The following is a 25,657-nucleotide window of genomic DNA, read 5'->3' as shown; positions in this document are numbered from 1 at the left end:
ACATTTTATAGGGTCCTAAGAAAGAACAGTAAGTTTGCAGAGGAGAGACATGACAAAGGAAAAGGAGTGTAGGTGTTTGGAGTCACAGACTGAGGGAAAGGTAAACATATGGGGGAAAGTAATAGAATAGGGCTGTTTTCATAAGGCTTGTTAAGTGAATTCCTTGCAGTGCCATCTCTGGTGAAGAAGAGTCCAAGTCCTGGGCTGGGGATGTGACTCAGTGGTAGAGCACTTGCCTAGCATGTGTAAGGCCCCAAGTTCAGGTCTTACCGCCACCACTGAAAAAGAAAATTAAATTCCCTCTTCCTAGTGAAACAGTTAATTCTGTGTAAACCAAGCTCACAATAGCCTCACAAAGGTGAAGAATGAAACTGCAGGCAAAAGGGGGGAAGTTAGGGGAGTATTTATTGGAAATTGGAAGAGAAATGGCTGCTGTCTCCAGGAGGGCATTCTGAATGGAAGTCCAAATTGTCTTATTTGTCCCACTCTTATATGAATAAGCAGAATGCAGGAAAAGCGTGTTTCAAAGAAGACAAGTTAAAGGAAACCAGTTATTTTGTATTTCTAATGCTTCTCAGAAGTCCCATTGGAGGCAGGGAGGAACTGTCCCCTGACTTAGCAGGTTCTGCATAGGAACTTTCTTCCTGGGAGGAAAGGTTCTTATCTTCCCTTTTACCCAAACATTTATCTTTCTTGGCTCGGTGTGTGTGCTGTTTGCTTTTGCCCAGCCTACTCTGGCTGAGACTACCCTGACTGCACACTTCGAAGCTAAATAACTAACCCATTACACTAGCACTGAGAGGAAAATCCCTGGACAGATGGAGATTGGGTCCTGGTTTTAGGTGGGGCCCATGTCTTCTGTTTCTCAGTTGTCTTCAGCTTGAAATCCTTATGCTAGAGTGGCGTATTTTGAGGTGACAAATTCAGATCCTTGGTGCTGTAAAACTGAAATACTTCAAAAGCCAGCCACGAGGAAGCAGGGCTGGGAGGGAGTCAGAGTACAAGCTGGCCTTGTTCGCTTCTCTCTTGTGGCTCTGGCCACCTTTCAGAGCGATGGACAGGTGAGGGTGTTGTGGCACAGCGCAGATTCCTCAGGTTCGGTGGCCATCCGTCCTGGCCACCTCCCCTTTGCCCCCTCCCTGGATAAGGGTCATCTCTCTCTGCCACAGGCCCTGATCGCCGAGGAGACCAGCAGCCGGGTGGCCGAGCAGGAAGAGGAGCCTGAGAAGTTCCGAGAGGCCCTGGTGAAGTTTGCAGCCAGGTTCAACTTCCCCGAGGCCGAGAAGCTGGTCACCTACTACTCCTGCTGCTGTTGGAAGGGCCGGGTGCCACGCCAGGGCTGGCTGTACCTCAGCATCAACCACCTCTGCTTTTACTCCTTCTTCCTGGGAAAGGAGCGTGAGTGCTGCCCCACCATTGCAGCCTGCAGCCCTGGGGTCCTCACAGATACAGGTGCCCCTGGGGGTGGTTAGTGTTGCTCCCACCTAAACTCATTAGCATCAAGAGCCCCCAGCACAAGCTTGAAATAAGTGCTCGAGGTGACTGCAGTGATACTCGGTTAGTTTGCAGATGACTTGTGCAGATAATTATCTGTAATTATGTGTCCTCCTTCTCCTGGAGGGTTTGATTTGGGGAGAGTCCCTTGTCCTCATTGCCTTAAGATTTCTCTATTGCTCACTTCAAATAGCTACAGAGAGCCAGGCATGGTGCTACATGCCTGTAATCCCGGCACTCAGGAGGCTGAGGCAGGAGGATCGCCATGAGTTTGAGACCAGCCTGGGCTACATAGTGAGTTCAAGGCCAGCCTGAGTTACATGGCAAGACCCTGTCTCGACTCCCTCCTCCCCCCCCCCCCCCGCCAGCTAAACAAACAAACAAAAAACAAATGGCTATGGAGAGGTTCTTGCTACTGTTGATCTCTTTGGAAATAGTGTAACTAACTGGTGGGTGAATATTTCTTTTTAAATATTTTAAATTAAATTTTATTTTATCCACCCCACCCAAGTCCCTCCCCTCCCTATGTACAAAAGCTTTGTTTCCATTTTTTCCTTCTATTTTCACTTTGGTGGCTGAATATTTCTAAGGGAGAATGTCTTCCTGCAAGGGGGGTCGGCATTTAAGAAATGCCCAGCCCTGGAGGTCACGACTACTGGGTGCACAGTTGCTTCTAGAGAGGGAATTCTTCAGTGGGGCCTACTGGAGATTTAGGCACTGACTGATGTCGCATGTTTTTTTCTGGCCACGTGCACTGTCCTGGGTGGTGGGATTCCAAGGTGAAAAAGGAAGGCACAGAGTCAATTGTATGTTGGATGCTTAGGAGCCGTTCCCCTGGGCACTGCTTTCAGAGCCCGGCACCATTTCCAGCGCCCATGCAGCTGGCACCCTTGTTGCACACACATGTGCATACATGTATATATATTTTTTCTTTATGTTTCAAGTGGAACCAGGGCAGGGGCTGCTCTTGTCTGTCTGCTGTGACCAGCCTCCTGCACACTGTTTTCTCCTTCTTCCTTTGCAGCCTCTGTGCTGATGCTCCAGGACATACTCCTTGTCGAACAGCCCTCTCCCATCTTGGAATGTGCTCTGGCCTAACCTTGGCCGTTGCCAGTTTTCTCCTTTCTGAAAAAATGCTTCTCTGAATGAACATGCTGTTTTCCTTCTTTCTCTATACTTAGCCCGTTTGGAAACTCCTGTTCATCTTTCAAAACCCCATTTGGATTTTGTTATCTCCGGGAAGCCTCTCCTAGGCCCCATATCATTTGCACCTGTGTTTGTGCTTCTGGGTTCTGTCGTGTGGATGGTTACTGACTTGTTGGTGTGCTTTCCTGTTTGAGGCTCTTCCCAGAGCAGCTGCTCAATGGTGGTGTGGTGGAGAGCGTGTGTGGTAGAGAGCGTGTGTGTCAGAGATGTTGTGTGAGAACACCTAGAAATAGCTGGGGAAGCCAATTCTCGAGCCTGCTGTAAAAATGAGGCCTTTTAAAGCTATTAAAGCACTGAAAAGTATTGCAAAGTAAATGGAAAGAAATTATAGACATACAACAACCTTTCTGTACACAATTTGAAAAGGAAATATTTTCTGACGCTTTTAATGATTTGTCATTAAACCTGTTAGGATGACAATATTTTGGAAGAAACGAATGCCTCTTAGTATAGGATGATGTTGATCATTGTAAGTTACCTGTCTCTGATAAACCTGCCACGAGAGCTCAGACTGTTTCCCCCCTGTATCCAAAACACTTTTGAGAACAGAACACCTGTTTCATTTTCACTATATGACTTTGTTTTTTATTTTATTTTATTTTATTTTTTGGTACCTGGGATCGAACTCCAGTCCTTGCACTTGCGAGGCAGGCGGCAGACCCACTGAGCTAAATCCCCAGCCCCTTACTTTGTTTTTTAAGAGACAGGGTCTCACTGTTTCACTGTTTTGCTCAGGTTGGCCCTGTAGTTATAGGCTCTAGCCATTCTCCTGGCTCAGCCTCCTCAGTACCTAGGTTTACAGGTGTGTACCACTGTGCCCAGGTATACTGTAATAGTTTAGATTGTTTGGAAGAAACTGCTTGTGCCGTCTTCTTAGCCTAACACCTGTCATCTGACACATTAAATGTTTAGCCCATTTCTGAAAATGACATCATGAATAATCCACACTCCTTCTTCCTCTAGCTTGCACCATGAATGCTGTTTTCAAAACCAGAATTTGTGTGGATTGGGAAACTTCTGCATGACTATTTAGATATCTTTGAGAAAGTTTGTGCGCTGTTGGCTTCTTATTCCAGAATCACTTTCCTTGGGAATATGCCCCAGCCAGCAACTGAGAGGTTTCTCTTAAATCGATGAGGGAACCACTGGAACATGCGTGGGGGTTCACAGGCTGTCAAACGGTTCTGTGTTTTTCTCCCTCCTCTGGCTTAAAAGACGTTTGCATTTCAGTTGCAAAGAAGTTCTGGACTGTTGCTTGCTGATACACGCAGGTGTGGCTCAAATCTTCTTGTTGTAAGATGCATTTGCCCTTTTTCTCTTGCAGTTAAACTTGTCATCCCTTGGGTTGATATCCAGAAATTGGAAAGAACATCCAATGTGTTCCTCACCGACACCATCCGGATCACCACGCAGGATAAGGAGCGAGACTTCTCCATGTTTCTGAACCTGGACGAAGTGTTCAGGATCATGGAGCAGCTGGCGGACGTGACACTCCGGAGGTTGCTGGACAACGAGGTCTTCGACCTGGACCCAGATCTGCAGGAGCCGAGCCAGATCACCAAAAGGTGGAGCTTGAGTTCCATGGTATCCTTTACCTGTATGGGGAACTCATGCTCAGGGCTCAGCCTTCCTTTCTGGCAGCCTTTGTTGCATAGCAGCCCTCTATGCCACCAGGGCATGGGTCGCAGGACCTCTGTGGATATCAAAATCTGGGGATGCTCAAGTCTTATATAAATCGGTGTAGTATTTGCATAGAATCTATGCATGACCTCCTCTGTGCTTTACAAAAATCATCTCTAGATGACTTACAATACCTCCAATAATGTAAATACCATGTAAATACTGTAGTTATACTGCATTGTTCAGGGAATAATGATAAGAAAGAGTACATGTTTAGTGCACATGTATTTAAAAATTTTTTTTCCATTTGAATCTAAGGACACAGACCTTGTATACAGAGGGCCAGATATACTAGGTTTAATTTCTTTTGTGGTATAACCCAACTTTTCCTATGTTGTTAATCTCGACAGAGGCAATAGTTAGAAATGATTATCATTCGTTTCCCATATGCAGCAGACTTTGATTTTTAGATCCAGTTCTCCATTTTCTTGGATATTATTTCAAAATTGATGTTCATAAAAAGCACTTCTAGAACATGTAATATAGGTATCCTCATGATAGAAATCTATGAAGTACTTTGTTTTGTTAGTCAACATTTAAGACATTCCCTCCTTTCCTCCTTTCTCTCTTTTCGTTTTTAAATGGTGGTAGGGATTGAACCCAGTGCCTTGTGCATGCCAGGCAAGTACTCTACCACTGAGCCATTAAAATACTTTTCACATTAAAATGCTCTGTAGAAAAAGTTTCCACACAGCAAATTTTTTTGATGCCAGTTTGTCATCAAATATGTACCTACGTGATAGAGTAGGTCAATATTCTTTATTAATTTGTTTGACCTGAAGTGTTGCTGGTCACACAAACTTGTGAAATAGTTGCTTGAATCCTCACATTAAGGGAGATTAATTCTGTTGTCTGAAATTCTGAACGTGGTGTGTGAGCTTGAGTTTGACTTTGGGGCTTGTGGATTACAACTGGGTAACTACAGCGCTTATCTGAAGGTATCTTCACCAAACAAGTTACCAGGAAGTGCTATCCTGGTTAGATGTTTTTGATATAACTTTAGACAGTTACTACTATGTGAATACAAATAGTCATTATACAAAATCTTTTCTATTGTAAAATACAGGTAACATAAATTTTACCATTGTAACCATTTTAAAGTGTACAGTCACAGTGCCACGAAGTGGATTCACACTGTTGTACAACCATCCTCACTGCCATCTCAGAGCTTTTATCTTGCATAAGTGAAGTTACACCTCCTTCCAACCAACTCTCTTCATTTTTCCACCATCTCTGGCAACCACCATTCTACACTTATTGGGTCTCACAGAAGTGGGATCATACAGTATTTGCGGTCTTGTAGTTGGGTGATTTCCCTGAGCATCATGTTCTCATGGCTCACTCAGGTATAGCATAGGCATGTCAGGTTTTTCTTCCTTTCTAAGCCAATATTCCAATGTCTGCCTACAACACGTTTTATTTATCTGCTCTTGTGTGGATACTTGCTTGAGTTGCTTCCACCTTCTTGGTATTGTGAATAATGCTGTGATGAACGTGGGTGTGCACATTTATTCTATTTTTTTTTTTTTGGTACTGGGGATCGAACTTGGGACCTTGTGCTTGCGAGGCAGGCGCTGGAACCACTGAGCTAAATCCCTGGCCCAAATTACTGCATCATTTTTTTGTTTGTTTGTTTTTTGTTTTTTTGGTACTGGGGATCGAACTCGGGACCTTGAGCTTGCAAGGCAGGCAGTGGAACCACTGAGCTAAATCCCCAGCCCTGGGTGTGCGCATTTATCCAAGACCCTATCTCAGTGCTCTTGAGTCTACACCCAGAAGTGGAATTGCTGGATCATATGGCAATTCCGTTTTTAGGTTTTAAGGAACCACTAGCCATGAATCATGTACTTTAAAAGTTTTTAATCTGTTTTAACATTCTGTCTGCCTTCTTTTCCATTGAACTTCCTTGGAAAATATCCAGGAGACAAGTGAGAGGTAGGCAGTGTGCTTCTGCTGCTTTTGGAGCAGCATATAGTACTGCAGTGTCAGAGTTTTTTGTATGGTCATCAGCAGCATCTCTTACTTTTTCTGAGCTTTAGTCTTCTATACATCTACTGGATGACCTACCAAGGGTTGAGCATTCCTAATATGAAATGCTTTGAAAACCCATGTTGGAGAAGTTTCAGATTTTCAGATTAGGGAGGCTCAACTGGTGAAGTCCATGAAAATTTTCCAAAATCTGGAAAAACTCAAATACTTTTGGTCCCAACCATTCATTCATTTAATCATTTATTTATTTTTAAGACAGGGTCTCATTATGTAGCTCAGGCTGGCCTTGAACTCCTGGTACTCCTCCTGCCTCAGCTGCCCGAATTCTGGGACTACAGACATGTGCCATCACATCCAACTTCCAAGCATTTTGGATAAGGATACTTAACCCATACTAAGTTCCTTCAAAGGTCTAATGTCTGGTGTTCAATAATAATATAAAGGGTTTTAAAAAATAGACATATTACTCTTTGCATGCGTGCTGCCTTTTCTTAACATCTCGGGGAGTGTCTTCCTGAATGGCCCACGAACAGCAGGGTATTTAGTTGCCTTGCATTCGGAAAGGGCTCAGATCTCTCTGCTGTGTGCAACATCTTAGACTGATCATGTATCATCCCAAGTAAGGCAAAAATCAAAACAACTACTCTTTTGTGGTGAAACTTCTACAAGTTTTATGTGGTTTGGGGTGACCTCTAATAATGTGAAAGTTTTGTTTTGAGAGAGCCTTGTAAAAGGAGGTGTGTGGGCTAGTGCTTTGGCTTTTATACCCCTCGCTCGAGTGCCTCTCAGCCCCAGGGCCCTCAGTGTGGTTCCCAGCTCCATTTTAGGGTCATCTGTTCTAAAAGACAAGAGCCAGGGATGTAGGTCAGCGGCACAACACCTGCCTGTCAAGCAGGAGGGCCTGAATTCGATCCCTGGTACCAAAAATAAATAAAAGGAAGACATCCCAGTGTAGTGTAAGCCACACTCTCCCGTATTTCCTTACATATCACTATGATAGTTGGTATCCAAGTCTTTTTAGTCTAGTTTATAAAGATCTGTTAAAAAAAGGAAAAGGCCACCATTACAGAGCCCTGAAGAAGGGCGTTCCAGGTGTGTGTTACTAAGTGCTTGTGTAAACCACCAGTTCAGATGTGACCTCTGTCCTATACACACAATTGTGGCATCTGTACTTGTTCAAAGTGCAGCCAGGTTGGCCTGGGTGGGGCCTGTCCTGGTGCTCCGCGGCTCGGAACTCAGGTGGTATCCTGGCACAGCTCCACTTTGAGATGTGGCAGTTGTGGTTTGTGGCAGAAGGAAAGAACAGGAAGACTGAAGGTCTATAACACCTAATTCCCCTCTGGAAATGTGTTTTGGAAGAAGAATCATCTGCACTGGCAGCCTTTGTTTACCTTCCAGAATTGAGGGGAGATATGAGGCTGCTTCTCGCCCCCACCCCCCACCACATTCTACTCTAGGAACCACTGGAAGAGAGAAAATGACCCATAGGGCTTTTGGGGTGGCCAGTGGCCCAGCTTCCAGGGTGCCCAGGGCTGGCCCTAGGCACAGGGGGACCTAGTCGACACTGTCTAGGCCCTGCACGCTGTGGGACTTCCACCCGGATGGGAGCTCACCACAGCCTCCCAGCCCCTGCTAGTTCTCATCTGTAGCCTTTGCCATGGAGACGCTGGCCTGTGGATGTAAACAGGTAATGACTCAGTCCGCCTGGCATCCTGCCAGAGGGGCCAGGTTTGAAAGTTTAGGAAAATGGCTCTCTGAGCTCAGGGGCAACAACCGTGCTGGAATGCCCCCCTGTGTCTCTGTGGTGGGTCTGCTTTCACTTCCTGTCCCAGATAACAGCTTTCCAAGGGAGCCCTTGGATTCCTGAGCCAGTAAGGAGCATCTGATTACCCGTCAATCACCTTGTCCTGTGGTCACTTCAGTGGGACTGATGGAGCTGGACAGTATCGGGCTCACACCTCTACACTCTCCACGGGACAAGTGGGACGATCTCTTGTCACCCTGACTGGACCTGTGGGAGCTACAGGGGCTTGGGACTCATCCAGCCTGGTTCACAGATACATAGCACACCTGAACCAGTGATCCTCAGGTGCATCATCCCAAGGCTGTACAGGCAGAGTGACGGGGGGGAGGGGCCACCCATAGAGACGCCCACCCATAGAGAACACAGGGGAGGAGGCAGGGGTGAGTTGATTGATTTCCAAACAGAAAATACTCTCCTGAAGCTGGGCCGGGGAGGCTGAGAAGAGCGTCTCCAGTACTCAGGTGGGCAGCGATGGAGGAGATGGGCCTCACCTAATAGGAAGCAAATGGAAACTTTCCCGTGATCCAAGCTTCTGACCTTTTGAAAGGTGAGCAGTGGCTTCCAGGGGACAGAGCCCAGTCCTTATCACCTGGGTGATTCTAAATGCCCCATCTGTCTGGCTTCACAGATTCCTTTGGGCTTTCCCCACGCAGTCCTCTCCCTGCACTTCTCTCCGGCACCCACAAAAATGCACACTTCACATCCATCCCATTCAAGTGCCCGGCCCCAGCAGCAGTCAGGCCTCTCAGCCCTCACTGTCTCCTCTCCATGACCTTCAGATCCCCGCACAGGATGGTTAGGAAGGGAGAGGCAGGAACCTTTCTTGGGAGTGAAAAGTGCCACTGATGTTGTGTTATTGAGGCCTTGGTCTCCTGGGGAGTCAGTGTCCACAGACTGCCAAGGAATGGACGGGCTGTGGGTACCTCCAAGCTCACCTTCACATGACTACGAGCTGTCTGGGGCCCAGGTGGGCCTCATGTCCTGGCCTGTCCTGTCCTGTCCTGTGAATGCTCCTGGCTCCTGTGCGTTCTGTAACAGTGGGCTTGTTGTAGGACCATCCTGTCATTTCCTTAGGGCTCGTGGGTCACTGGGAAAGATGTTTTGAGTTAGCACACATTTGATAAATGAGATATTTATGTGCACACCAGGGTGTTGAAACACACTTCTGCCTCATTTCCAGACTGGTAATTCTTGGCATTTCCCAGAGTTGAAGTGCAAAGGGCACAGGGCTGGGAGTGGCCATGTAACCGAGAGTGGCAGGAAGGACCCTTCATGTGCTCCATTAGGAGGCAGGCTGGTCACAGAGATCCCAGTTACTCTTGGCCCGTGGCACCCTGTCTAGGGCCCAAGTGGGAAATCCTGGAGTGTTGAGCTGGTTGGGGAAGAGGGGTAATGCATGCAGTCTAGAACTCTCTTCATAGCAGTCAAACATGACTGCATGCATTGATTTCAGCTTCAACAACAGTTTGTTGCTGGGCCCAGCCCATTTCTTCCTTCCTATTAGAGGGCTGTACCATAGTGTAGGGTGGTTGGTGGTTCGGGGCTCTGTTGGTCTCAGCCATAGCATTCTTAGACCAGTAGCTTGGGTCTGTGCATGCCAGCACCTTCTGGGCCAGGCTTCATCCTCGAGGGTGCTTCTGTAGTGGCCCTGTGAGAGCTATGCCTTCTGTACATCGGGTCGTGACCGCTGTCTGCCAGTCTCGTTTATGGAAGGAAAGTGGAGACTGTAGTATTGGAAGGTCCAGGAGGCACACCTGAGCTTGTGGGCTTTGTTCTGTTTTTCTTTTTTGGTACTGGGGATTGAACACAGGACCTGCTTGCAAGGCAGGTGTGGCGCCACTGAGCTAAATCCCCGGCCCTTGTGGCCTTTGTTCCTGATGTTAAAAAAGGAGTTGATAGGATTAGCATCAAAACTATCACCTGCCACCTTGAAACACACTCCAAGGATGGTCTTACTCTTATTTTCCAGAAGAGCTGGTTTCTCTTCTCCCAGGATGCTCCATTTTTACCTCAGTTATGCTTGAAATTTAAATATGGATATCATACATGCATAAGGCGAAATGAAAAGACAACTTGCTAGTAGGGAGGAAAGAAAATCACTCAGTTCTTAAAAGTCCTTCCTGCTGCTTTCTTTTTTTGTGACTTGAGGTTTCTGGTTGCTGGCTACCCAAATACGCTCAGTAAGGAGAATAGAGACTGTTGAGGCTGCAGGTGCACTGGGTAGAGAGCTAACTGTTCTTAGAGACCTCAACACTTTGTTTTTTTTTTTTAAAACACCTTATAATTATGAGGGATTGGGTGCAAAGTAAATGTAAGTCCTCCTCTCCTTCCTGGAGCTCAGTGTGAGGTGATTTGGTTTCTGCCCCTTACCATTATTTTCACTCTGGCTTTGAGCAGCTCCTGCAGGGAAGGGAAGAAGTCATTCCTGGGAGGAACAAGGGAAGCCACTGGTACCAGAGCCACGTGTATAGGATGCTACATGGAGTAAGCATGGACTTAACTTTCATCAGAGGCAGGGGGCCCAGCATGATTCTGGGATGAAGATGTCAGTTTTCTGTTTTATTTGTATTTATTATTTTTATTTAAAAATTTTTAACTGATTAAAAAATAACAATTTTACATGTTAATGGGGTATAATTTGGCATTTTGATACTTGTATATATTGTGTAATGCTTAAATCAGGTTAAACGTCCCTACTCAAACATTTATCATTTCTTTGAGGTGGAAAATATTCAAATATTTAAAATCCTTTCTCATAGCTTTTTATGAGTGCAGTACATGGTTGGGTTTTTTTGGTTTGTTTTTGCTTTTGGCACCGGGGATTGAACTCGGGACCTTGCACTTGCGAGGCAGGCGTCGAAACCACTGAGCTAAATCCCCGGCCCATACATGGTTGATATCTATAGTTACCCTGCTGTGCAGCGGCACTGGAGAACTCCTTGTCCTTCTCTAACTTAGTGCCCATTAATCAACCTTTCTCTACCCCTCTCTCGAAGGTGGCTGGTAACTACCATTATCCTTTCAGCTTGATGAGATACTTTTTTAAGATTTAAACTTGAACAGCTGGCTCATGAGGAACTTGGGATCACTGCGAGGGGCCTTGCCGTCCATTCTTGGGGACCTTCTGGAGGGTGTGAGGTGGGTCTCTGTGTTCTCCTGGCACCCCCTGGAGGAAGTGTAGGTGTGTAGACTTTTTCATTTCAATAATTTTATTGAAAGGTATATTCTTTTAGTCTCAAACATAATTGTAGTTGGCTAGGGTACCTCTGCCAACTCAAAATTAATACTGATGTTTTCAAAATATTGAAATATATCAGCCTTATGGTAAAACTGAAGTTATCCACAAAATGTGGTTTACAAAAAGTAAAAGGTAGAATTTACTGTGGTTCTTTGGTTTATTTTTCAATGCTTATTCATCCTTAACACGATGTCAAAATTGGTTACATCCATTCTGGGTAGGCTCAGGCTTCAGGCTATACTAACTGTTTACAACACTAACAATATATATACCATCTACATGTAGACTCTTGTATTTAATTCATGTGTGGTATAATTCACCCCTTAAAGGTACTATTCATTTTTTATCATATTCATAAAACGGTGGACCCATCACTACAATCAGTTTTATAACATTTTATATCCCCCCAAAGAGACCCCATGTTCATAAACAGCCGTGCATAATTTCTGCGTCTCCCTTAACCCCTGCACAATCGCTCCTCTATTTCTGACTCCACAGGCTGCCTATTCTAGAATTCATGTAAATGGAATCAGGTACTATGTGGCCTTTTTGTGTCTGGCTTCTTACAACATCATGCACTGCTACTTCATTCCTCTTTTTTTGTGAATAATATCTATCCTACAGCGATATACAGCCATTTATCCACTCATCAGCTGATGAAAATTTGTAGTTTCTGTCTTTCAGTTATTGCAAATGAGATTGCTATAGATATTTGTGTGCAAGTCTGTGAGGGGACATTCTGTTTTCTTGGATATGTAAACTAGGAGTGGAGTTTCTGGGTCAGATGGTGAGTCTGTCTTTTTAAACCTCCCAAGGTGCTATCAGGCGTTCTCCACACAGCTCACCATTTTACGTTTCCTCCAGGAGAGTGTAAGGCTCCCAACTCTCCCCATCGTCATCATCACTTCTTATTATCTGACTTTTTATACTTGGCTTCTTTGGCCATTCTGGTGGTGATTTTCAGTGTTACTCAAACTAGGAAGAAATCCGTATTTTGGATTCACTAAATAAATGATTTCTGTCAGGGACAGCACATGGCCTGTGAGTGGGTTGTGAAGGGCAAAGGGCTGGCAGGCTGGGGTGAGGATACAGCACCTTTCCACACTCACCTATCAGGTTGTGCCAGTAGGTACCGAGCATCTCCCTCTGTCACCTTGCGGGTCCTCTCACCTCTCTGTCAACTCACAGTCCACTCACCCTGCTCCCTCTTGTCCTCTCCTGCCTTGCCCAGGGACCTGGAGGCGCGGGCACAGAACGAGTTCTTCCGAGCCTTCTTCCGGCTGCCCCGGAAGGAGAAGCTGCGTGCCGTGGTGGACTGCGCCCTCTGGACGCCCTTCAGCCGCTGCCACACCGCGGGCCGGATGTTCACCTCCAACAGCTATATCTGCTTTGCTAGCCGCGAGGACGGCCGCTGCACTGTGGTCCTGCCACTCCGAGAGGTAGAGCACTGCCTCTGCCACCTGCCATGCACTTCCTTTTTTTTTTAGTTTTTAATTTTGTGAGTACATGCTTGCAGTATGTAATGATCACATTCCTCATGAGGAGTTGGTACATGTGCACAATCGGTACATTCATCTCTTGGTCCCCTCCCCATTTCCTAAAGTTCTGTCTCCCTGTTCCCTGGGATCTATATTTTGCTCTATATTGTGCGTTGAGTTTCTCATATAAGAGAAATCGTGTGATATTGAAGCTTGTGTGTCTGATTTATTTCACTTAACATTATGGTCTCAGGGTGCATCCATTTTCCTACAAAGGTTTATCTTTCGCTATGGCAGAGTAGTGCTCCATTGTGTATAAATGCCATATTTTCTTTATCCATTCATTTGTTATTCCCCCTGTAGGTGTCTTTTCGAAAGAGTTAAAGACTCACTGTGGTTATTGTACATAACCGTGTTTAGAGCAGCAGAACTCATGCACTTCCTGAAGCAGCCTCTGTCACCTGCACCCCTGAAGCCCGTCTTTCTCTTGCTGTGACAATGCTTAAGGCTGAGTACACTTATGTCACAAGAAGTTGATGGTGCTTGCAAGGCTCAAGAGTGTGATACCAGCTGTGCTCAGTACTGGTGCTGGCTCCTGGGGAGTGGCGTTGTGGTGGCAGGAATGTGTGTGAGAAGGAGAGGTCATGTGGTTAGACGGGAGCTCCAGAGTCCCAGAGAGGGCATGCCCTGATCTCACCACCCTCACCAGGCCCCATCTCTCAAGGACCCCACACCTCTTAATACCACCCCAATGGGAACCAAGCTTCTCACACACTAACTTCGGGAAAAGCCTTCCTGCCTTATCCAAAGCAGATCAACCGCAGTCCTGGCTGTGGGATGGGACATGGGAGGGGATGATCGTACAGCCATCTGAAGGTGGACATCTAGGTAGCCAGGCTTTTTGAGGGAAGTAAGACCTGAATTGGACCATTACCGCTTCTCTTGTTTCTGTGGCAACCTGACATTCGCCTGGAAGTGATGGGTGAGAAGAGAATATGCTCACCTCCACATTATTGATAAAGCTATTACTAAAAAGTACATGTACAATTACAGCTTTTCCAACAGCTCTTAGGAAAGAATCTTCCCCTTTCACTCACCCAAAAAAGAAAAAAGCCACCTTTAAAAAGCTTCATATTTGGGGGCTGGGGATTTAGCTCAGTGGTTCCACCGCCTGTCCAGCAAGCACAAGGACCCAAGTTCGATCCCTGGTACCAAAAAAAAAAAAAAGCTTCATATTTGGAAAATAAATGGCAAATTACTTGGCTCTTCTCCTGGAACTTGAGTTAAGGATTTTAAAATGCTTCTTTTATGGATTGGGTCCTTTCTTCATAAGCTTGTACAATTCTCTTCTTGGAAATTGGGGGGAACTTCAGTTTGCTTTCAGACCTGAGCAGCTCCATCCTTTGGTTCCAGGCATCACTGCTGAGATGGGACTACAACCCCTTCCCATCAAGCCCTCGGGAGTCTCGCTTCTGTCCAGAGCAGTGTTCTTTACCATCTCCCACTTCCATGTTACCATTCTGCAGTAGATGTGTTCATTTTACAAATATTCTTATCAGTGGACCAAGAAATTGAGAAGATGCTTCATGTATTTTAAAATTTTTTTTCTGGTACCATGTGTAACCTAAAGTTTACCATCATAATCATTTTAAGTGTGAAGTTCAGCCACTTTAAGTGCAGCCGTCACTACCATCCATCCACCTCTAGAACCTTTTGATCTTTTCAGCCTGAAACTCTCCCCTCTCTCCACCCTGGCCTCCACCAGATAACTGTGTCCTCATGAAGCTGACTGCTCTGGGTACCTCATATAAATGGACTCATTCAGCATGTATTTGTCATTTTGCAGCTGATTTATCCTACATAGTATAGTGTCCTGAAGGTTCATCTATGTTACAGCATGGGCTGGAATTTCCCTTTTAAGACCAAATGCTATTCTGTCACATGTGTGTGCCGCAGCTTGCTTTCCCATTTGTTACCTAGTGGACCCTCGAGCTGTGGCTGTGAAGATTGCCACCTTGCACCCTTTACCCTTCGTACAGTCCTTATGCAGTGCTGTGTTTGCCTTCCCTCTCGGAGTAGTTTGTGAGCGTCTCACTAAGTGCCCACCTGCCTTCCTTACTGTACTGTGCCTGTTGTGTTTTGCGCCAGGTCGTGAGCATCGAGAAGATGGAGGACACGAGCCTGCTGCCCAACCCCATCATTGTCAGCATCCGCAGCAAGATGGCCTTCCAGTTTATCGAGCTCAGGGACCGGGAGGGCCTGGTGGAGAGCCTGCTGGCGAGACTGAAGCAGGTCCACGCTGACCACCCCGTGCACTACGACTCCTCACCAAGTGACGATGACATGGTAGGAATCCTCAGGGTGGCAGCCCTCCCTGACCTGAACCCCCTGCTCTCTGCTTTCTGGTGGAGAGGTGGGCTGGAGGCCACAGTACTTTGTGCTGGTCTGGTGTCACACCGATGCACTGGATGGCTCTGTGGGGTTACACGGATCAGGGGTGCCAACGGCTTGTGTACTGCACAGCTTGGAGAGTGACGTGTACCCCACATGTTTAATGGCTGGTGGCATAATGCGGAGGTGGGAGGGGTTGACATGACACCCCACTGGGGTGGGGACCTTCCTGTGACGTTGAAGGATGTGATGTCCCCGTCCCCAGTGGGGCAGAGGATGTTATTTGGGGCAGATAAGACCTGATGGGAGAAAAGCTTCATTGCCATGTGGTTGGACAGCTGCAGTAGACTGGGTTTGTTAGGTTTGTTTCTGTGATTGTCTTGAAAAATATATTTTTATTTCTATTTTTACTTATTAATTGTTGGTGGTACTGCAGATGAAACCTGTGACCTTTGCACTGAGCTACATCCCTAGCTCTTTTTTAGTTTTTTATTTATAGGGTCTCACTAAGTCACCAAGTTGCCCAGGGTGGGTTTGAACTTGTGATCCTCCTGCCTCAGCCTCCCAGAGTGCTAGGATTACAGGCATGCACCACCACACCTAGGTAATATATTTTTATTTTTTTATTTTTAATTTTTATTTTTTTGGTACAGGGGATCGAACTCGGGTCCTTGCGCTTGCGCAGCAGGTGGCGAAACCACTGAGCTAGATCCCCGGCCCTTTGTTTTTATTTTAATTGACACATCATTGTGCATATTTTCTCTTCTCGCTCTCTCTTTTTGCCCTGCAGACGACACCTGTGTTTTACTCAAGCATGTGCGGTGACCACAGGTTTGGGGACCTCGAAATGGTGCCCCCTCAGAGCAGCAAGGAGAGTGAGGAAAAGAGCCTGCTGCCGTGCCCCGTGCCCCTGACCCCCGTCTTCCCTCAGCCGGGCTGCCAGAGCCCTGACTTGCACCTGGTGGGTGAGGTGGCTCTGCCTCCTGGGTGAGGTGGGTGGGGGCTCCTGGGCAAGGTGACATTGTGCATCTGGGACCCCAGGTGGCATAGGCAGCTGGGGGACTTTGAACAGGGAGGGCTGCTCTTCCCGCTTCCACGGGTACAAAGTGCCAGGTCCTATGAGCGGCTCAGGCTGAGAGGCGCTGGCTCTTGCCACCTGTCCCTGTGGTGGCTCTCATGGTGCACTTGTGTGTGACCAGACAGCTGGCAGCAGTGTTCTTGTGGGTTTCTAGGTGCCCACAAGTCCATCACCTGCTCCACAGTCACATCTGTGAGCCTCTTGTACAAGGTCTTCTTTGTTTCTCTGGGACAAAGGTTCTCCTGCCTTCTAGTTTTACTGAGCTAAAAATACTTTCCTACATTGAGTCTTTACAGGGGAAAACTGAGGCAAAAGTCACATACAGTTGGGAAAAGGAAACTGAACTCTGAGCTGGAACCTTGGCAGGAGGGCAGTCATGTTGTGGCCATGAGGACCAGGTGGTGGCTGTGGACATTGTCACCCAGGCTGTGTCTCAGTCACTAAGATGCCTCTATAATCAATGGTAGCTTAATTTTCTCAAACTGAACTTCTTTGCCTTATACACAGATATGCAATCAATGCCTATTGACTAAATGCACCAGAATATTGGACTTATATGTATGTGTCTCCCATTATGAAGAATGCAGGTTATTAAAAGTAGCTGTAAATGTTATTTAAAAGATCCTAAATGTTCTTGCCATCTAGGGATAATTTTAAAGTATTTTTAGTTGCCTAGAGAAATAGTGATTTTCTTGTTTGTAACAGTAAGAGTAATTTTTTTTTGGTATTGGGGATCGAACTTAGGACCTTGTGCTTGCAAGGCAGGTGCGGTGCCACTGAGCTAAATCCCTGGCCCAAGAACAACTTTTTTAGGTTTCATTTTTCCCTCTGACAGGAAGTTCAGGGCAAATTGTGACACCTCTGCACCGCACACCCCCCCCCCCCCCCAAACAGAGCTGACCTCATTTTAGCAGCTGGCACCATGTCGACCAATACCCCAAGGAGGCATTTCCTAGTGTCCCCTGTTCCCCCCTGTCCTCCCACCTGATTTGGGCTATACTTCAGTATTTGTTTTTGTTTTTTTGCTGTGTCACTGGCATACTTTTTGTTTGTTTTGAGACAGAGTCTTGGTATGAAGTTCAGGTTGGCTTTGAACTCCCTGTGTAGGCCAGGTTGGCCTCAAACTCTTGGCAATCCTCCTGCCTCAGCCTCCTGAATGCTGAGATCACAGGCGGGCATCGCTATGCTCGGTTACTTCAGTGTTTGGACCAGTTTGTTCTTGTTATCAGCCTCACCAAGGACATTGGATTTTATTTACAGAGAGATCTCCCCCCTGCCCCAGCCCTCAGCTCCTGCAGGGGTGGCACTCATCTTGGCGTCTTCTGTGCCTAGGTTCATCTGCAGCATCACTGCTGTCGCTGTGGGTCCCTAGACCCACATTGTAGACATTATTTCCTCCGTCCCAGGCTGTGGATGGTTGCTTTGTCCTCAGTACACATTTCCTTTTCCAGTCCCGGGAGCAGATAAAGATCAGCCTGTGGAATGACCACTTCTCAGAGTACGGCAGGACTGTGTGCATGTTCCGCACTGAGAAGATCCGCAAGCTGGTGGCCATGGGGATCCCCGAGGCTCTGCGGGGTCGGCTCTGGCTCCTGTTCTCAGGTGCGTGCGGCGTCTTTGGCCTGTAAGTAGTGCGTGCACGGGGCTTAGTTCTCTAAATTCCGAGCTGAGGACCCTGGAACTATTGCTGTGCTGGCTGCGGGTTCTGGGTTTTGTGGCCTGAGGCCTCTGGGTGACAGTGACCTCCTATAAGTGTCAGGTCTGGGCAATGTGATCTCTCCTTTAAGAATGATTTTGTGTGTCTATGATCCCAGCACTTGGGAGGCTGAGGCAGGAGGATCTCCACAAGTTCACAGCCAGTCTGAACTGCATAGTGAGACCCTATCTCCAAAAATAAATAAAAGAATGACTGTTAAGTATGTGCATAGTGGTGTGCATTTCATTAACAAGCCCCTGAAATGAAGCATCTTCCTAGGACAGGAGCCCTGGGCAACTGAACAGCACCTGCCCAGCTGCCCTGGGGCTGTTTCCCCAGCCCTTCCTTCATTAAAGGCACCGTGTCCCCAGGGCCCCATTGCAGATGCTGCTCCTGTCCCTCTCCTCCACCGTGACCTATTCCTCAGTGGCCACATGGCCAGGGTTCTCCCTCCCTCCTGGGGCGTTTCTGGGGCTGAGCATGGATCAGACTCCCCAGAATCTTGCTGCTCAGGCCCTTGTGTATCTGTCCCCAGCTGCTGCGACAGGCTGGGGCCTGAGGGCAGGCAGGGAAGGTCCTGCCACCCTATGGCCCAACTGCCTCTCCCTGCAGGTGCCTGCGGGGTCCCCAAACTGCCCTGCCTGCTGAGGTGGAAGCGCCCCTGTTTCCTTGCATTCAGCCTCTAGCTGGTACCTGCCACCCAACTCTCTCCTCCCAAAGACCCATCCTCCTTTCCTTCCTTCCCCAGGTGCCCAGCCACGGGCTTCCTGGGCCCTGCACTCGACATTCCAGGTGTGGCTAATCCCTCTGAGCTTCCCCTGCTGGTGCCCACCTTGTTTCCGGCTCAGCACCCACCCTTCTCCCTCCAGCTGTTTCTGCTACTCCTACCAAAGACACGATAGAAGCCCTTCCTTTATAAAACTCTGTATCTAATAAAACCAGAGTGTGTAACACAGGAGCGTGGAGGAGGGAGCCTTGCTTTCGGTCCCCCACAGAAAGGTATCACTTGTGAGCACCCTTGGCCTCCATCCTCTGGGTCTCTGACACACGCATGTGTATATATGCTTCATGCGGGCCAGGCTTCCGGTGTCCACGTGGGATCCTGGAAGCCCCGGCTTAGAGGGCTGTTCTTCCTCTTTGCTGGCGGAGAAGCTGATGGCAGCCCTTGATGTGAATGCTGTTTATTCCATGTGAGAGCCTAGTGATGATGGAATCACAGTCCCACTGGGGACAGAGCTGACGTGAAACTGTGTTTATTTACCCATTCAGAATTGGATATCTCATCTGGGGTTAAGGACATATTGGGTGCATGTCTGCTGTTCCTGCCCAGCTGGGTGCCAGCCCTGGGGAGGGGAGCTTGGCTAGAACTCTGGGTGCTCAGACTCAGTGTGGGGTGAGGAGAATCCCCGTGCTCTGTCAGTCACTCATCCCTCCATGTCCCTGGCCCCCCGAGGCTTAGCCTTGGCCTGGCAGTGAGTGGCCAACTCGAGTTTGGGGCTTGGACATTCAGCTTTGGTTTGCACTTTAGAGTTTCTCATAGGCAGCAGGGTCTCCCTCTTCGGCAGTGGTTGGCCTTAATCCTAGGGTGCTTTGCACCTTGGTACCTGATAGTTTTGTGAGTTAATGGATGACAGTGGTGTGTATACATGTGACACACTCTTCCTGTTACTAAGGAATGCAGCTTATTAAAGCATATTAATAAAATGATTTCTTTTGTGTGTGTGTGCTGGGACTGAACCCTGGGCTTTGCGCATACTCAGCACGCCCTCTACAACAGAGCTGCACCCCCAGCCCTAAGGTCATTTCTAATACAGACTTTCCCTCGTCATATAGACCTTTTCCTGTTTTTGTACTAGGCTAAGTGACAGAAATGAAGGTGTTCTGTATGTGGTCTCAAAGTGTTTTCTGTCCCTCAGTGAGAAAAATCCCACTGGAGTCCCAGGCAGGCCTGTAGCTCACCCCCTACAGTCCCTTCCCCTGAAAACCTTGCCTTGGTGTGGCATCCTCAGATGCTGTGACGGACCTCGCATTGCACCCGGGTTACTACGGGAAGCTGGTGGAGGAGTCGCTGGGGCGGTGCTGCCTGGTGACCGAGGAGATAGAGCGTGACCTGCACCGATCCCTGCCCGAGCACCCGGCCTTCCAGAACGAGACGGGCATTGCCGCCCTCAGGAGGGTGCTCACGGCCTATGCACACCGAAACCCCCGCATCGGGTACTGCCAGGTGGGTGGCGGCTGGAGTCTGCAACCTCTGGTACTGCTCCTGTCCTGAGGACTAGTCTGTGGAGCTGTCTGCTCAGGCCCTTCCTGGAAAGAATGAGCCACTGGAGGGCCGAAGTAAAGGATCATGTGCGTTATGGTCGAAAATACAGTGAAGGGCCGGGGATTTAGCTCAGTGGTTTTGCTGCCTGCTGTGCAAGCGCAGGGACCCGAGTTTGATCCCCAGTACCAAAAAAACACAACAACAGTGAATGTTTAAATTAAAAAATAAAAGTAATACAAAGACATGTTACCATGAATCCCCCCTCAAAATCCTCCCCCTTGCTTTGAACACACTTATCCCTTCGTTCTTGCCACTTTCTGAAGTTCTGGAGTCCTCTTTAGTGGGAAGTTGTGGAAGTCCTCTTTTAGCTGTGCTGTGCTGGCTGCCTTGATGTCCTGAATCAGTCAAAACCTTTCCCTTTTTCAGTCAGTTTAACTTTGGGGAAGACCCAGGGTCTCACAGTGCCAGATCTGGTGAATAAGCTGGATGAAGACACAGCGTCATATTTTTATGAGCTGCCTTTCTGTTGAATGGCACTCGGCAGCATTCTCTGTAGTTTTCTTTTTTTTTTTTTTTCGGTACCTGGGATCAAACTCAGGACCTTTCGGTACAGGCGCGGTGCCACTGAGCTAAATACCCAGCCCCATTCTCTGTAGTTTTGATCACACCTTATAAAGACACTCACGATACCTCTTTCCAGACCTGCTTCAGAAAGTGGCAAGAATCATGGGATAAGTGTGTCTGAAGATGAGGGGGGGAGTATATTGAGGGAGATTCATGGCAGTGTGTCTTTTACTACAATAATTTTTTTTTAAGTTAAGCATTCACCGTAAATTTTGATCACAGCTATTATAGTCAGGCTGATGACTCGAGACTTAAAGACTTATAAGATGCCTGAAAGTAGAAGTTCTCAAGCGAGTGGGCTGTCAGACAGGGCTTGAACTCAGCTGAGATGGCGTGGGCTTAACAGAACCTAGACCTTGGGCCCTTCTGAGTGGAAGGATGCAGTCAGCAAGCACGGAATACAGAGCAGTAAATTAAACTCAACCAAAGAACTGCAAACAAAACCCAACCAAGACTGCACACTTCATTTTCCTCTGAATAAGAAAAATCAGTGGGTGAATGAAATGCTCTGTGGATGTGTGTGCCTAGGCATGCAGCAAACATCTGGGTTGAGCCTTAACCAGTGGGGACAGGGACTGACTGAATGGTAACTGATTGCTCAGCTTGGCGTTTTTGGTGAGGACCATGTCACACCAGTGTTGTTCATTCCCCAAGGGTCAATATAGTTGGGGCACATGGGGTCTGTCATATGGAAAATCTTTACTCTTGTGGCTCGTGTGTGTGTGTGTGTGTGTGTGTGTGTTACAAGGCTGGGGTTTGAACCCAGGACCTCATGCATGGTAGGCAAGTACACTTTCTCTGAGCTGTACCCCCGCCTTGGGCTTGTGTGTTTCTAAAGTCTCTCAGCGTCTTGCAACTGGCTGGTAACTGCCTCTTCTGTGCCCTCTACACAGTCCATGAACATCCTGACCTCTGTGCTGCTGCTGTACGCCAAAGAGGAGGAGGCCTTTTGGTTGCTGGTTGCTGTGTGTGAGCGGATGCTGCCTGATTACTTCAACCATCGAGTAATTGGTAAACTACCTCCCTCCCACCTCCCTGCCGCCTCTACCTGGGGAGCAGAGCCTGGGAAAGAGGGTCACCATCATTCCTACCCACAGTATCCCTCTGAACCTCTCAGCTGGTCTGCACAAACACACTTTGACCCATAAGTTTGTTTTCCATGCAGCTCTAGCAATATAGTGAAATAACCCCTATAATTTCTTGTTGGAGGCACTACAGATTTTGGATGAAAAACAAATGAATAGCTGAACTTTGTGAAGGAAAGGAAAATCTCTATTCCCAGAAAATAAGTCAGAATATGATTTTGCCTGGTTTTGCACTGGTGCCGTGGCCTGGAAAGGAAGGAGGCATCCCCCTGGTCACTTAGGACAGTGAGGGCGAACCTCTTAGAGACCAAGTGCTCAAACTGCAACCCCAAACCCACTAATTTATCACAAAGTGTCAACATTGCAATTGAATCTGAATGCTGAGGTTTTAGTTTAGAAAAAAACATCATGATGACTTGGCTCGCTTGCTGACAAGAGAGGCCATCATCGAGGGCCGAAGAACTTCTGCTGGGGAGGTCTCTGCTCCCTAGAGGAGAGGAGGTGGTGGGCTGGTGCTGGTGAGTCTCCCACTTACATAAGGAACTTGTTGCTGCCTGAATGTGGATCAGCCAGCTTTCTGTTACTATAATCAAGTACCTGATGTGGCTACCTATGAAGAAAAAGAGGATTATTTACACCACAGTGTTGGACGTTCACAGACATGGTACTTGCATGGGCTTTTCTCTGGTGAGGACCTCATGGAGACCAAGGAAGCAGAACAGGAGCGTGTGTCAGGGCAAGGGGGTCACAGCTCCGGCCAAGCTACTTTCACACCAGCCTCCTCATGAGATCGACCAAGCAGTCAGGGATGATCCCTGGAGCTCCCGCTAAACCTCACCTCTTAAGGGTTCCCACAGCTACTCAGGACTAAGCCTAACACATGAATCTTTGGGGCAAAGTGGTCAAGGTAGGGCTCCAGGGAGACCCGTGGCCCCACAGTTCTGCCCTCAGAGCCACCATCTTTCATATAGTTGTGGTTTGGATGTGTACAGCCTCTGTGGCCTGGCAGTCTTGTTGTGGAGAAAATAATATAAAAATTGCATTTGGTGGGTTGGGGATTTAGCTCAGTGGCACCATGCCTGCCTTGGAAGAGTCCCTGGTACCAAAAAAACCACCAAAATTGTGTTTGGTGATGCTCTTCAGGATACTTTTTAGTGAGATGAGGGGTGGAAGTGGACTAAAATTACAGGCAGTGTGGGAACAGAAACAAAAGAACTGCTTTGAGACAGAATTTGGCCGCTAACTGGATGTAGAGGGCAAGGCAGGAAGGAGGTGCTTTTGAAGACTGGATCTAAGAATTAAAAACTGTGATGCCGGATAGGAGTTAGGGGATGGAGAGGGTGGGCCCGGGGGTGTGGCTGGCTGGGAAGGAGGTGATCCTTCCTGTCTGTGGGACGCACATGTCCCTCTGGCTGTCATCCCTGGCTCCCTGCATTGCCTGAGTGGGTGACTGACTTGCTTCCCTTCTCACTTTGTCTTGTGGGAGGCAGCATAAGGTGCAGAGAAGCAAAGAATAAACAGAACTTTGGTGTCATTAGGTGGCACGTTGTCAAGGCCACTTGTTGTTGAATGCTGCTATGTGACAGCTCATGCTCAACAGCGATTAGCTAGACCCTTTGTGATAGTGTGTGGCCATGATGCAAGACAGCAAGAAACCTCTGTGTCACCTCAGGGAGCTCCTTCCTGTCCTCTCCTGCACAAGGAACACTTGGGACTGACTCCTATCACCATAGATGAATTTGACCTACCCTTAAACATCCTATAAATGTAACAAACTTTTCTGTGTCTGACTTCTGTCACATAGCATAATGCCTGTGACAGGCATCCACGTTGGTGGTGTACCAGTGGTTGGGACCTCTGTGACACTGTGTCACTGTGTACACACCATGGGTTGCTTGTCCATTTACCTCTCAATGGGCATTTGAGTTACTTCCAGTTTTGGGCTATGATAAAGTAGCAGTGGACATTCATGCAGACGTCTTTTGTGGATATATATTGTCATTTTTGTGGGTACTTGTCTAGCAGCAGAGTTGCTAAGGGACTTCCAAGGGATACAATATATTCATTGTCTCATTCCAGCAGTGTGGGAGTGTCCCAGTTGCTCTGTGTCCTTGCTAATCCTTGGGATCACCTGTCTTTTTAATTTTAGCCAGGCTACTAGGTTAGAAGTAGTGCTGTCATGGTAGCTTTCATTTGCATTTCTCTAATAATTTTGAACATATTTCTGTGCCCAATGACCATTTGTTTATCATCTCTTTTGAGTGTTCAGATCTTGAGTTTACGTATTAAAAAAAAGAAAATTTGTTGGTGCCTTCTGATTAAGTTACAGGAATTCTTTGTTTTGGATACAAGGCTTATTCAAGGAGATGTACAGCAAGTGTTTCCTCCGAGTTTGAAGTTTGCACTTCCATTTTATTAGTGGTGTCTTTTGAAGAACAACAGTTTTTAGTTTTTTGGGTTTTTTTATTTTTTTATTTTTTATTTTTTTGTATGGTTTTTTGGTTTTTCTTTTTTTTGGAACCGGGGATCAAACTCAGGACCTTGCACCTAAAAGGCAGGTGGCAGCACCACTGAGCTAAATCCCTAGCCCAACAGTTTTTAGTTTTGACTGGAGTCCAGTTTAATTTTTTATGGTTAGTATTTTTTTGGCCTTATTCCTATATTTCCTTCCAGAAGTTTTATAATGTTAGCTTTTTCATGTAGGCCTGTGATTCATTTCCAATGTATTTTCTGTATGGTGTGAAGTAGGGGTTGAGCAGCCCCCCTGCTGCCCCATATTGATGTCCAGGAGATTTGAGCATTTTTTTTTTTGAAAAGACTATCATTTACCCATCGAATCACCTCAGTCAAAATGTCAGACATCAGTGAACTAAGTGTGAGTCCTTTTCTGAACTTGCATTCTTTTCTCACTGTCCTTGGTCATCTCAGAGTAGCTTTCATTTCAGGCTTGGTATAGCACATATGATTCTTTGCTGCCAAAGTTCTGTGGGCTTCCTTTTGCAGGGGCTCAGGTGGACCAGTCTGTCTTTGAGGAGCTCATCAAGGAGCACCTCCCGGAGCTGGCAGAGCACATGAATGACCTCTCGGCCCTGGCATCTGTCTCACTCTCGTGGTTCCTGACCCTGTTCCTCAGCATCATGCCCCTGGAGAGTGCCGTGAATGTTATGGACTGCTTCTTCTACGATGGGATCAAAGCCATCTTCCAGCTGGGGCTGGCTGTGCTGGAAGCCACTGCCGAGGAGCTGTGCAGCAGCAAGGATGACGGCCAGGCCTTGATGATTCTCAGCAGGTGGGCCCTGGCCTTGTGCTCCTGTGGCTCCTGGGGATGAAGTAGGTGGCAGCTGAGTCTGGAAGACCACAGGAAGTGGTGGCAGCAGGTGTGAAGCTTTGTCTTCTGCTCTGCCACCTGTTACCCTGTGGTCTCTCAAGAGCCAGCCTGCCATGCGGCACTGCCACCAGCGTGGGATGAAGGGTGCCATCCTCTCTCACGCTGCCCAAAGTCAGAGCACAGGCAGGACAGGGCTGTAAGTGCTAAACCTTGCCTCCTGTGCACTCCGTGGCCTTGAACAGGAATGGGGGCATTGAAGCTCACTGGGGTCCCAGACACTATATGCTTGGGGCTGGTGAGCAC

General features: G+C 47.5%; 1 protein-coding gene across 5 annotated transcripts in view; it reads left to right on the top strand.

Annotated features, from left to right (window-relative positions):
- The window catches only part of Tbc1d8 (TBC1 domain family member 8), a 96,675-nt gene that overhangs the window by 60,229 nt on the left and 10,789 nt on the right, over positions 1 to 25,657 (top strand). For 3 of the 5 annotated variants that reach the window (XM_004844448.4, XM_004844449.4, XM_004844447.4), the window contains 9 exons: positions 1,170 to 1,398; positions 4,025 to 4,265; positions 12,643 to 12,850; positions 15,038 to 15,235; positions 16,071 to 16,241; positions 17,810 to 17,960; positions 20,064 to 20,278; positions 21,835 to 21,952; positions 25,030 to 25,315. In XM_004844448.4, the coding sequence (XP_004844505.1) occupies positions 1,170 to 1,398; positions 4,025 to 4,265; positions 12,643 to 12,850; positions 15,038 to 15,235; positions 16,071 to 16,241; positions 17,810 to 17,960; positions 20,064 to 20,278; positions 21,835 to 21,952; positions 25,030 to 25,315 (1,817 nt within the window). The remainder of the gene's footprint in view (positions 1 to 1,169; positions 1,399 to 4,024; positions 4,266 to 12,642; positions 12,851 to 15,037; positions 15,236 to 16,070; positions 16,242 to 17,809; positions 17,961 to 20,063; positions 20,279 to 21,834; positions 21,953 to 25,029; positions 25,316 to 25,657) is intronic. The other 2 variants (XM_087203711.1, XM_021258110.2) reach the window with 1 other exon arrangement.

The sequence above is a fragment of the Heterocephalus glaber genome, unplaced genomic scaffold (assembly GCF_053883595.1).
Source record: "Heterocephalus glaber isolate CG9 unplaced genomic scaffold, H.glaber_assembly_v1.0 deba00000470, whole genome shotgun sequence".
NCBI classification, from domain to species: domain Eukaryota; kingdom Metazoa; phylum Chordata; class Mammalia; order Rodentia; family Bathyergidae; genus Heterocephalus; species Heterocephalus glaber.
Note: the sequence above shows the minus strand (reverse complement) of the source record. Positions and strands in the feature narration are given on the sequence as shown.